The sequence below is a fragment of the Bubalus bubalis genome, chromosome 1 (genome assembly GCF_019923935.1).
Source record: "Bubalus bubalis isolate 160015118507 breed Murrah chromosome 1, NDDB_SH_1, whole genome shotgun sequence".
In the NCBI taxonomy this organism is placed as follows: Eukaryota; Metazoa; Chordata; class Mammalia; order Artiodactyla; family Bovidae; genus Bubalus; species Bubalus bubalis.
Genome location: NC_059157.1, coordinates 170,042,240 through 170,054,774, shown reverse-complemented (window position 1 = coordinate 170,054,774; position 12,535 = coordinate 170,042,240). Strand labels below are relative to the sequence as shown.

General features: G+C 38.3%; 1 protein-coding gene across 9 annotated transcripts in view; it reads right to left on the bottom strand.

Moving 5' to 3' along the window:
• SLC9A9 (solute carrier family 9 member A9) overlaps positions 1–12,535 on the bottom strand; it is an 804,336-nt gene that overhangs the window by 579,880 nt on the left and 211,921 nt on the right. For all 9 annotated transcript variants that reach the window (XM_044946316.2, XM_044946314.2, XM_044946321.2 and 6 more), the window contains one exon: positions 12,438–12,514. In XM_044946316.2, coding sequence (XP_044802251.2) covers positions 12,438–12,514 — 77 coding nt within the window. The remainder of the gene's footprint in view (positions 1–12,437; positions 12,515–12,535) is intronic.

Genomic DNA, 12,535 nt, shown 5'->3' with positions numbered 1-12,535 from the left:
GTAAAATTTATGCAAGACTCTTATTGGAAGACTTGAAAACCTAAGTAAAAAGAGATATCAAAGTTTAAGAATAGAGAAACAATATAATAAATACATCAATTTTCCCTAAACTGATCTATAGATTTGATGTAATTCTAATCAAAATATTGATACAGTGAGTCAAAGAATTTGATGAGATGGTTCTAAAATGTTTACAGTAAAAAAAGATCCAAATAGCTATCACAACACTGAGGAAGAATATTGCAGGGTATGTGTGGTGGGGAGGGGGGGCAGATTATTCCTATTAAATATCGAGTTAATTAGTAGAAGGCAGTGATAATTAAAATAGTGTGATATGTCACAGGGCTAGACAAACTGATCATGAAGTCTGACAATAATAAGCTTTGGTGAGCGTGCTGTGCAATGGAAACATTTATACCATCTGGTAGGAATCAGTTCAGTTTAGTTCAGTCACTCAGTCATGTCTGACCCTTTGCAACCCCATGGACTGCAGCAAGCCAGGTTTCCCTGTCCATCACCAACTCCTAGAGCTTACTCAAACTCATGTCCATCGAGTCGGTGATGCCATCCAGCCATCTTATCCTCTGTCATCCCCTTCTCCTCCCACCTTCAATCTTTCCAAGTATCAGGGTCTTTTCAAATGAGTCAGTTCTTTGCATCAGGTGGCCAAAGCATTGGAGTTTCAGCTTCAGCATCAGTCCTTCCAATGAATATTCAGGACTGATTTCCTTTAGGATGGAAGGGTTGGATCTCCTTGCAGTCCAAGGGACTCTCAAGAGTCTTCTCTAACATCACAGTTCAAAAGCATCAATTCTTCAGCGCTCAGCTTTCTTTATAGTCCAACTCTCACATCCATACATGATTACTGGAAAAAAACATAGCTTTAACTAGATGGGCCTTTATTGGCAAAGTAATGTCTCTGCTTTTTAATATGCTGTCTAGGTTGTTCATAGCTTTTCTTCCAAGCGTCTTTTAATTTCATGGTTGTAGTCACCATCTGCAGAGATTTTTGAGCACAAGAAAAAAAAGTCTCTAACCATTTTCACTGTTTCCCCATCTATTTGCCATGAAGTAACAGGACCAGCTGGAGTAGGAATACTACTTTGGAAAAAGAATTTGGTATTGCACATATCACTCTAAGTTCATTGTTTAAAGAATCTTTTACAAGGGCCCCAGGTGACTTGTATAAGAACATTCATGGATGGAAGTAACTCCATCAATAAGAGAATAAGTAAAGCATGAAATCGGAGAAGGCAATGGCACCCCACTCCAGTACTCTTGCCTGGAAAATCCCATGGATGGAGGAGCCTGGTAGGCTGCAGTCCATGGGGTCGCTAAGAGTCGGACATGACTGAGTGACTTCACTTTCACTTTTCACTTTCATGCGTTGGAGAAGGAAATGGCAACCCACTCCAGTGTTCTTACCTGGAGAATCCCAGGGACGGGGGAGCCTGGTGGGCTGCTGTCTATGGGGTCGCACAGAGTTGGACACGACTGAAGTGACTTAGCAGCAGCAGCAGCAGCAAAGCATGAAATATTCCCACTTTTGCATATTACTAATGACAGTGAATGAACTACAGCTGAAAACCATAAAATGGATGAATCTTAGAAAAATTATGAGTGGACAAAAAAAAGAAAAAATGGCTTGATGACATAAAGTATGATACAGTTCTCATAAATTTTGAAAGCATATAGAAAAACTGTAAGTAAAAATTCAGTATAAGATTTACCTCTGGGGATGCGGGGAAAGGACCATGGGGAGGAGCACATGGGAAAGTTGGACAGCTTTGGCAATGGAGCTTATAGTCAGTGAAGAATTCATGGGTTTTCATTCTAAGGTAATCTTCTAGGCCTTGAAAAAGTGCAATAAAGGCCATGTGGCATAACTCCTTAACCTATTTTTTCTTAAGCTGTTCAAGAAAAATGAATAAGCTGCCAAGATCGAGCTTTAGTCATCCCCAAAGCACCGCCCTTTCCCAAAGCACCGTGACCAGCCAGACAAACAAGGATACAAACCAGGCTTGACATGACAGCCTTTCACAGGGATGTGCAGTCATGAGAGAAACCTCCTCAACAGAGACTGTTGCCTTTGCAGATAACATGGCCTCCACATTTTCTGCATCACTTGTGGGAAAAGGAGAAATTGAAATTCTCAAGTTAAATAAAAATTTTCCATACTTCCCCACTGTAGCTGAGTAAGGCTCAATTTAACGTGAATGCCGTTTTTTTTGGTAGCATAAATTCTTAGTGAGCCATGTTCTCCACTTTATTTTCTTTGAACTTTATGCATGTTTTTCCATAGACATTTTATGTACAAACAAAGAACGTTATAAGATACTTCTTCATAAGTCACTCAGATCATCAGGGTACATATTCATTGTTACTGGTTTCAGGCTATCAGGAAGTCTAACAGAGGAGGCCAATGAGTTAATCCTTGTAAGGTCGGCTTGATTCACCACCATGTTTTCATTCGTAGCCATAGGTTTCATAACAAGTTTTGAGTCCCATTTTTTTTTAACTTTTTTTATTTTGTATAGGGGTAGAGCCAGTTAACAATGTGATGCTAAGTTGCTTCAGTCATGTCTGACTCTGTGCGACCCCATAGATGGCAGCCCACCAGGCTCCCCCGTCCCTGGGATTCTCCAGGCAAGAACACTGGAGTGGGTTGCCATTTCCTTCTCCAATGCAGGAAAGGGAAAAGTGAAAGTGAAGTCGCTCAGTCGTGTCCGACTCCTAGCGAGCCCATGGACTGCAGCCTACCAGGCCCCTCCATCCATGGGATTTTCCAGGCAAGAGTACTGAAATGGGGTGCCGTTGCCTTCTCCGTAACCATTTATGAAAACCATAAAATGGATGAATCTTAGAAAAATAATGTCATAGTTTTAGGTAAATAGCAATGAGTTGAGCCCCATTTTTTAATGCAAGCTCTTATCTTGAAAATATTTTATAGCTCCTTCCTGTGCTAGATTATTCACAAAAATGACCACAATAATTTTTCCATCCCTGTGTATATATATATCCCTTCGTAATGTGACTTTATCACATATTGCATCAAGAGCCTACTTCCCCGTGCTTTGAATCTTGGCTGCTCTTATGATAATTTGACCAAGACAATGCAGTGAAAATGATACTGCAGGACTTCTGGTCTTGAGCCTTAAGAGTCTTACACTTCAGTTCCCACCATCTTGGAATACTGCCCTGAGACCACTATGGGAAAAAGCCATGGCTAGCCTACCACGAGGCACATATTAGACCACCCTTTCCCTGTCAAATCCCAGATGACTGGTCACATGAATGACCTCAGATGAGTATCTGAGAACTGCCCAACCAATTCCAACCTAAATGGCTGAGCCATATAACTGTGAACTAATGGGCTTCCAGTGGCTCAGTGGTAAAAGAATCCACCTGCAATGCAGGAGATGCGGCTTCAATCCCTGGGTTGGGAAGATCCTGTGGAGGAGGAAATGGCAATGCACTCCAGTATTCTTGTCTGGAAAATCCATGGACAGAGGAGCATGGTGGGATATGGTCCATGGCGTCGCAAAGAGCTGGACGCAACTGAAGTGACTGAGCACATATAAGAGAACAGTTGCTGTCTTAAGCCGCTAAGTTTGGAGAGTGGTTTGTTATATAAGCAATAGATAACTGATACAGTTCCCTTAGCTTTTTTTTTTAACCCTTTTCTGCATGTGATGTGGGGTATGTGTATGTGTGCCACATTTACTGTAGCTCCTCCATCAGATTTTGGTCAAATTGAAAAAAATGTTTGACATTGTACCCAAGAGTCCTGGAGATGAAGATAAACTAGATAATTCAAAGAATTAAATATTTCATTTAAAAGGAATCCCATGGTTAGGATCTTTAGAATGAGTTATTTAATAATGAGACTTGTCAGGTAAATTCTTTTTCAGAATAGAGTATGTTTGAATTATTTTTATGCTTTCTTACTATAAGACATTTCTCTTCTTTCATGTCAACAATCTCACACATCCTTCTGTTCCTTCCACATGACTTTCCACATTTCTCTTCCTTTTGGAATCTGTTCATTTTCTCTGTTCTGTGCTGTCATCCTTATTGCCCACAACTTCAGGTTTGTGACAGACGGACTAAATGGACTAACGCATAAGGCTATAAGACATCACCTCCAAACTATACCTCCAAACTACATCTCTGATTTCTCCAGCGCCCCCTCTAACCTGCCTTGTGTTTCTTTTCCTAACAAACTTCACTCTTCTCTTTGCTCCCAGAAATACAGCCCGTGCCTGCTGTGATATGGATATGAGAAACCACACTGCTAAGCAGCTCAGGCTGTACTTGACAGATTAGAGATTATTTTTTTCTTATTTGGCTGTGTCAGGGCAGCAGCGTTATTTATTTTTCTCTCTGACAGCAGTGACAGCTATTACTGTGCCAGCTCCACATCCAAAGAGTAAATGAATGCACTGAAGAGGCATGAGGCTTTCTAGCCAGACTCACCACCGCCTCCTGAGCTCTGCTGGGCTGCAGCCTCCTGAAAACGGAGTCTCAGAGAACAGCAGCCCAGAGTCTCAGGGGACACTGAGAAAAACATGGTTGGGAAGGAGGGGAAGAGAGCGGGGAAAAACAAGAGAGAAGGTGGAGATAGATAAGAGAGAGGGAAAATAGAGAGCTTTGTAGTTGATAAGAATTAACCAGGGGATACTGGCAAATACACTCTTGGCACTTTGCATCTCTGCTATTGCCTGCCAACCAGAGTTCTTCTTATTAAAACACACACAACGAGAAACAACAGAAGAATCAGAGTTTCCCAGAAATGAAGTGAGCAGCATAATCAAGCTGCTTATAGTCATAAACCTATTAGATAGCCCCTTCAACTTGTTTTCCCTTTTATTTTCTTTTTAATGTAATTGACACATGGAGGAGAATATATAGAAGATATATGCAAATTATACATTATAATAGCACACTGACTACCGGGAAACCCACTTCAAGCCATGAGACAGAATATTACCAATAACTTATTTCCTCTGTGTGTTTCTTTCCATCCCATTCGTTTCCCTCTTTCCCAGAAATCACCACTTTGCTGAATCTTGTGATCTTAATTCCCTATTTGCTACACATATACATATATGCATTCTCACCTATATGCATGTATGCTTACACAACATTGTTTAATCTTGGTCATTTATGAACTTTCTAAAAAGGTAACATGGAGCTTGATTTATTGATCTTACATTGTTTCCAAGGCTCGCCTACATTGGCATCAGCAATTTTATTTATTTCATTGTTTTCAGTGCTGTATAATATTATATACATTTATTTTCCTTTTTTTCATGAAATATGAGTTGTCTAAAAGTGTTTGCTATTATGAATAATGTTGATACAAACATTTTTATACATGGTGCATGTGTGCAAGATCCCTAAGGAAAACACTCAGAAATATAAGATCTACAAATATGTACAAAGTATGTAAGAATGTATTTATAAATTTTAAAATTATTTACTCATAAATGTAAACATTGGAATAAATGTATATTCTAGAGTAAAGAAATAATGATAGACAAGGTCCTCATGAAGAAGGGTATCCGTTTAAGATATAAAGGCTAATTATTCAGCCTTCATAATTAGGACAGTGTGGTACTGGTGCAGGGATAGATTAGAGACCAGTTAGAAAGAATTAATGGCCCCAAACAGAAACCACAACACATAGTGCAGGAGGCACTGTAGATCTAGGGGGAAAGTGGGGCAGGACAATAAATGACGTTAGAATAATTAGTTGTCACTTTGAGAAAGAAAAAAATTCATTAGCTGTCTACTGCATATTATACACAAAAATCTATTTCAGAAAATGGACTTACTACAAAAGGTAAAACTTTAATACACTTTAGAAGAAAATATCTTTCTGATTTGGGGGCCAGGAAGGATTTAGTAAATAAAATTTTAAGATGCTAGCTGTAAAACAAAAAAATTATAAGTTTAACTATATTAAAATTTAAAAATTCTGTTCATTAAGAGAATCATGAAAAAAGTAAAAGCATAAGACACAAACTGGAAGAAAATATTTGTGGCATCTGTAACTAAGTACAGATCATCATGTAGAATATATAAGGAAACCAGGCAAAATAATTAAAATATGATAAAACAACAATAATAAAAATATAATAAAACAACTCATTAGAAAAATGGATAAAAAGTTTGGTCAGGTATCATATGAAAATATAATCTATTTCATTAACAATCAGGAAAATAAAAATAAAGACTACAGTAGAATTTCATATCATTCCTATTAAATTGCCAAAAATTACAAGGAACAATTGCTTTGGAGACGATTTTTCATTTGTAAAAATGAATATCATTTTGTATACCCTACCGCCGGCACTTCCAGTCTTAGGCATGGATACAGAATGGCCACCAAGTCTGGGAACACAGGCAAATACCTAATAGCTGGTTTATTGTTATTACTCTATAGTCCAGATAAAATAATAGGACACATATTTTCAGACTTTAGAGCTACCCTGAATGCAGTCTAGAGAATTCTTCAGTTCTAATTAAACATGGAGATGTGTAAAATCCTTCCTTTCCCAGCTCTCTCTTTGCTTAGGTTCTTGAAAAACATGTTCTTTGGGAACTGCTACTCCCTAGCAAAGCTGATGAAACAGTGAAATCTATATAGACCCTCTCTCATAAAAAATTCATGGATGATTTAAGGGGGTTAACTGCCTTGCTGAAGTCTTTCTATGCACATCTAATGGTCTGTGTTTCCTGGATTAAGAACTGGATTAGTAACTAAGAACTGCTGTAAATCATTCTCTTTACAGCGTTAGAGCTTAAGGCACTGACATATTGGCCTCCATCCATGAACCATACTTCTTCAGGTTTTGATTCTAGACCCTTGTTCCTTCTTCCAGGTTTAGGAGTCAGCCTTTTGAGACTGCTGAACATCAACAAACCTTATCCCTTTCAAGGACAGAGAAACACTGATTCCATAACTAGCTCCATGGGTGCTCAGGCCTACAGGCCCCAGCTCAGTGGGGATGATAACACAAGAGGGTTGTGTCAGGCACGCTTCTGTGGCCTATTAGAGAGTCCAGCAGGTAAAACAACATTCCTGAAGAATGTTGATATGAATGATATAAACAACCTCACACCTGAATCCAGGTTTTCCAGAGTGAGTTACCCCAAATCCAGCAATTCTAAGGAAGTAAAATGAAGTCATACCATCCTCCAACTATCTCCAGTAAGAAAGGACAGGTTCAATTTCTACACTGCAGTTATATTCATAGCTCATTATCAAACATTCATATTTTTCATAATTGCTAGGATGGGATGGTTGGATGGCATCACTGCCTCACAGACATGAGTTTGAGCAACTCTGGGAGATAGTGAAAGACGGGGAAGCCTGGTATGCTGCAGTTCATGGGGTCGCAAAGAGTCAGACATGACTGAGTGACTAAACAGCAACAATGATAAATGTGAAAATATAAAATTACTGAGGGATTGGTTTGTCTTGCATATATAATTATTAATTGCAAAACACTAGAGGAAATATAATGCATCATCTTAGGAGGAGGACAAAGAGACTCTAAGAGTATTGTTCTCAAGTCAGACAGGCTGTGCCATTTATTACCACTTACTTGCTGTGTAACCTTGAGCAAGTCTCAACTTCAGCATCCTTGCATGTAAAAGAAAGATGATAATAGTGCCTGTCTCATAGGGGCACTATGAGAATAAGATGAGATAATACTTGTAAAAAGCATAGGTCAATGTCTGGCACATGGAATGCAATTTAAAAAGTGAGCTTTCCTTAAAATTAACACCCCATTCTTCATCATTTAGATCCATACCCCCTTTTTCAAAATATTTTTTTAAGCTGTGGTACTTGTTTTAATTTGTCCTTAACAGAGAAGCTAAAAGTATATCATTTTCAATTCTCTTAAAGAAGTGTTTCACAGACACTGATCAGTTCTTAGAACAAAAATAAACATGATGCCAGTAAACACTAGGTCGGTTGGCGTTGTGATGATACACCTATGTGACCATGAAAGTGGAGACACTGAGTCAACAGGAAAGGAACAGCTCTCAAAGCTGGAGGAAATGAATAGCAAAATAATTCAAATACATGGATTTTATTTAAAAGCAGAGACATATTTTAAATATTTCTTAAGTGATAAAATGGGGGAGACAACTAGAAAAGATGAACAATTTAACCTTAAAAAAATGTTTAAAAATGTCTTCGACTTTATTCCCAGGGGGATATTGTTAAACTTTCCCATGTAAATTGAAAGACGACTTACACCTAATTTTCTAAATGAAATGAAGTTAATAAAACTTAAGAACTTTTTCATTTAAACAGACCCAACAATCTCAAATCCTAAAGAACATCTGAGTCCAGCTCTAGCACTAACCTGTAGTTTGATTACAGGGTTTACCAGCAGAAGATCATGGCCCACAGGCTGAGTTTTCATGCATATTCCACGATCACTCTTCATGATCTTCACATCCTCATACATTTCTGATCCTGAGATGCACGGGCATCTGTCAGCTGACTCTCCAGCACTCCAGTTCCCACATTCTCTTACATCACTCTGTGAGACTGATCTCCAACATGGAAAATTGCACAATATTCCTAATACCCACCAGGACTAACACACTTGATAGTATGTAAAATCCAACTTCTTCATCCCTCTTCACTAAATCACTACCCAGGATCTACCCACTTTTTAAAATTATTCTCAGCCTCCATTCTAACTGATTGTCCTCAGTCCCTCCTCTTGCCTATTTTATCCAAATATAAATATATCTGCATAAACTCAGGCATTCCTTCTTCCCCTTAAAAATGTGGATTTCTTTTTAGATGGGATTCTTGATAAAAATCTCTCATGTCTATGAGAACTTTTAAGGGGATAAACAAAGAAACATGTGGCATGTTAGTAAATATTTATTCTACCATTTTATTTTTTATTTTAATATTTTAAATGTTTTTGTGCTAATAAAAATAGAAGTAAAGCAATTTTTTGGCATGAAGAGTATGACTCAGGAGCCAAACTATTTAGTTACTAATATCAGCCCTACTACTTATACCGTGTTATTCTCTCTGAACCTCAGCTGTCTCAACTGTTAAATGAGGGTAATAATAGTATCTACTTAATAGGATTATTTGGAGGATTAAATGAAATAATCCTTGTAAAGCAGTTTTTAAAAGGGCATGGTACATATCAAGCTTTCAATAAATTTTTGTTGTATTGTTCTTGTCACTATTAATTTATCAGGAGAACAGAACTGGTTGTTTTCTAAGATTTAAGTTTAAATTTGAGTGATTCGCAAAATGGGAGTTACCAAATTATGAAAGTATCATTTTGGTCTGAATTTAAGTGTGTGCCTTTCCTTCAGTGGACTTCCCTGGTGGCTCAGTTGGTAAAGAATCCGCCTGCAATGCAGGAGACCACCTGTAATACAGTAGACTTGGGTTCAATCCCTGGATTGGGAAGATCCCCTGAAGAAGGAAATGGGGGATTTCCTTATCTAAGAGACCCATATTGTTTGTCGTGGGATTTATTATGTAATTTAGTTGCTTTAAGCATAAATAAAATTTATCTTAGGTGCTGCTTATGGAATGTTTTGAGCATACCTATAAATTAAGCTGGGGCTTGCCAGGTGGCTCAGTTTTAAAGAATGTGCTTGCCAATGCAGGAGACGTGAGTTTGATCCCTGGGTCAGAAAGTTCCCTTGGAGAAGGAGATGGCAACCCACTCCAGTATTCTTGCCTAGATAACCCCATGGACAGAGGAGCCTGGTGGGCTACAGTCCATATGGTCACAAGAGTTGGACATAACTTAGTGACTAAACCACCACTAACTTCACTTCAAAATTTTTGAAATTGTATCTGGAGAGCAGCATAAAACAATGATTGTTTTTCATCGTACAGTACCCTGAACAATTGAACCTGCCAATGTTCTTCCTCTATTTCTGCCCATAGCATAAGTGTGGAGTCACCCATCATTTCCCAGGGATTGAATCCAATGGATATCTACGTCTGTCCCACTTGACCACTCCTGTGTTAGACACTGTCCACCCTCCATCTACCTTTTACCTTGTTTTCCAGACACATTCCCTGCTGGTTTGCTTCCTGTTTATTTGGCCCAGTACTTCTTCATCTTTTGAGGGCACCTCTCCCCTTCTTCAGATAGTGCTGTTGCCCAGATACCTACCTTTCTCACTCCACATACTTGCTCTGCATGACCTCATTCTCTCAGGATTTCAACAAATTGATGATTCAATATCCTTCTTTACTGCCACTGCCTGATACTAAGCCCTCATCATTTCCAACCTAGCTTAGAAATTGTCTCAAGAAATAGTCCCCTTGCTGCCTTTTTCCCACTTCACATGGCCACCAGAATGACCTTCCCAAAGTGTAAATCTGATCTTGTCACTCTCGAGCTAAAGCTCTTTAAGGGTTTCCCTTACCTTGCGGCATAAGATCCTAAAATCTTTAACTTATCTATCCCTTCCGCATTACAATCTAATGATCCACATTAGGAAGGCACCCTATAAGTTTTTGTTGTTCAACCTTTAGAACCATGTTCTAAAGGTTTTGCCAGGTTGCACATCTTACTCAAATCACTTTCTATTATAAATGGTTAACTGTGGCCTTAAAAATCAATTAGAAGAGTTTCTCAGCTCCAATAAATACATATTACTGGATTTCTTGAACTGAAATTTTTAAGAACAAGTCAGTTACATACAATGCATCCATGTTAGTATACACACACACTATATTGTGCTTTACAAAAGAGATGTATAGAGTTTTAATAATAGCAAAAGCATGTTATGTAAATGCACAAACAAGTATACTTGAAGTCAGTTATGCAAGGAAACAGAGTAATAATGAAACTGATTATGCCATAATTTGATAATATTGTCTATAAGTTTAGAATTTAGATCTATTATAAATTTCAGATTTCCATATTATAAAACTGCTAAAAATCAATCTTTGCTATAAACTGATAAGTATCTGAAGTTTACACATCTCAAAGTCTTGAGTCGATGTATAGGAACAATGATTAGGGATGTGCAGGAATTAAAGATAAATTGTTAAATAAAGAGAGGGTGATAGCAAGAGCTGCTGGATCAAGAGCAGCAGTTTTTAATTTTGTCCTGACCAAGGTCCTACTACTTATAGATGGTGAGACTGAAACAATTAATTAGCCTTTCAAGATGTTACATTTCTCATCTTCAGAAGGAAGAGTTTAATCACACAGATCTCTGAGGCCCTTGCCAGCTTTGAAGTTTGAATACTTAGCTATGGCATACTCACAGAGCAGAAAAGCTCTCCCTTAAACAAGCTTCCAGAAGGATCCAATGCACTATGACTCTCAATCACAAACAGTTGATAGACCCCTTAGTTGTCCAGACTTTATGAGGGTCCCCAGTCTACATCTCTGCAAGCCTCCAGCTTCAGCTGTTAAAATCTTCAGCTTCCTCACTAACTTAACCATGCTGGACATTTTCATATAATGTAGCCTGAGTTGTTCTAGGCTTGAACCAATAAAAATTTAAGAGCGAATTCAACATAACCCCCCCTGCTCCCCATTTTCAGGTCCAAGTAATGATAGCTCCTTAGCCTTCCAGTGACACACACTAAACACTTCATAAGGAAAGGGCTAGGTGAGTGACTAATGTGTGTTTTTAGCCTCAGTTTCTTGTTTTAGGGATATAACAGCTGTATGCAGTAAAATTTCAGGGTAGAACTGGCTGTATTAGACAATTTAAGACATCCACACCATCATAGTCAGAGCAGCTGGATGTGTTTTCTACAGTGAAGATTTAATGTATTGGATAGAATTGTAAGTGAATTGGATTGGCTTCACCATTTTGTACCACATTCTGCTTTATGATAAGTTGCAAGCCAGAGTTTGGGGCTCACAGCATAACCAATAAAATATAATGAGAAAAAAACAAGTCTGGATTCTACAGTGTATCGACCAAAAAGCCATCCCAGCATTAAACAGCTCTGCTGATATTTAGAAATGTCTGTCTCAGACTGCTCTCTTGTTAACTTTCCCTTAGAAAGAAAACCCCTGACATATATAACTATTGTAGTCCTGTCAAATACAGGTAAGATCCTGCAAAGAAGATGGAAAAAGAATACAGTGTGTGCTTACTGCATTATTTAAGCCAAAAAAAGGCAATGTGCTTCACATAATTCAAACCAAATTAGCCACATTGTCTAAGTCAGAAGTTCAAAACTCAGAGAAAATCCAACAATATAATTCTAGTTTGCTTTGATTTGAAGCCTTGTGTTTCTCAGAAGACATGCAAGCCTTGGAATTGAGTCAGAAAAAAGTGTCAAGATGTGATATACTGAAAAAAAAAAAAAAATTCACCCACATAGTGTGAGGCCAGGAAACGTGAGATTGGCCCCACAGCCTTCTGGAACTTAAGCTCCAAATGTCACTTACCCTATGACGATGCAGGAGATGGCCGTTCCCAAGAAGGCATATGTTAAAATAGATCCCAAGTTTTGAAAAAAGTGTCTCTGGGGAGGAAAAGATAGATT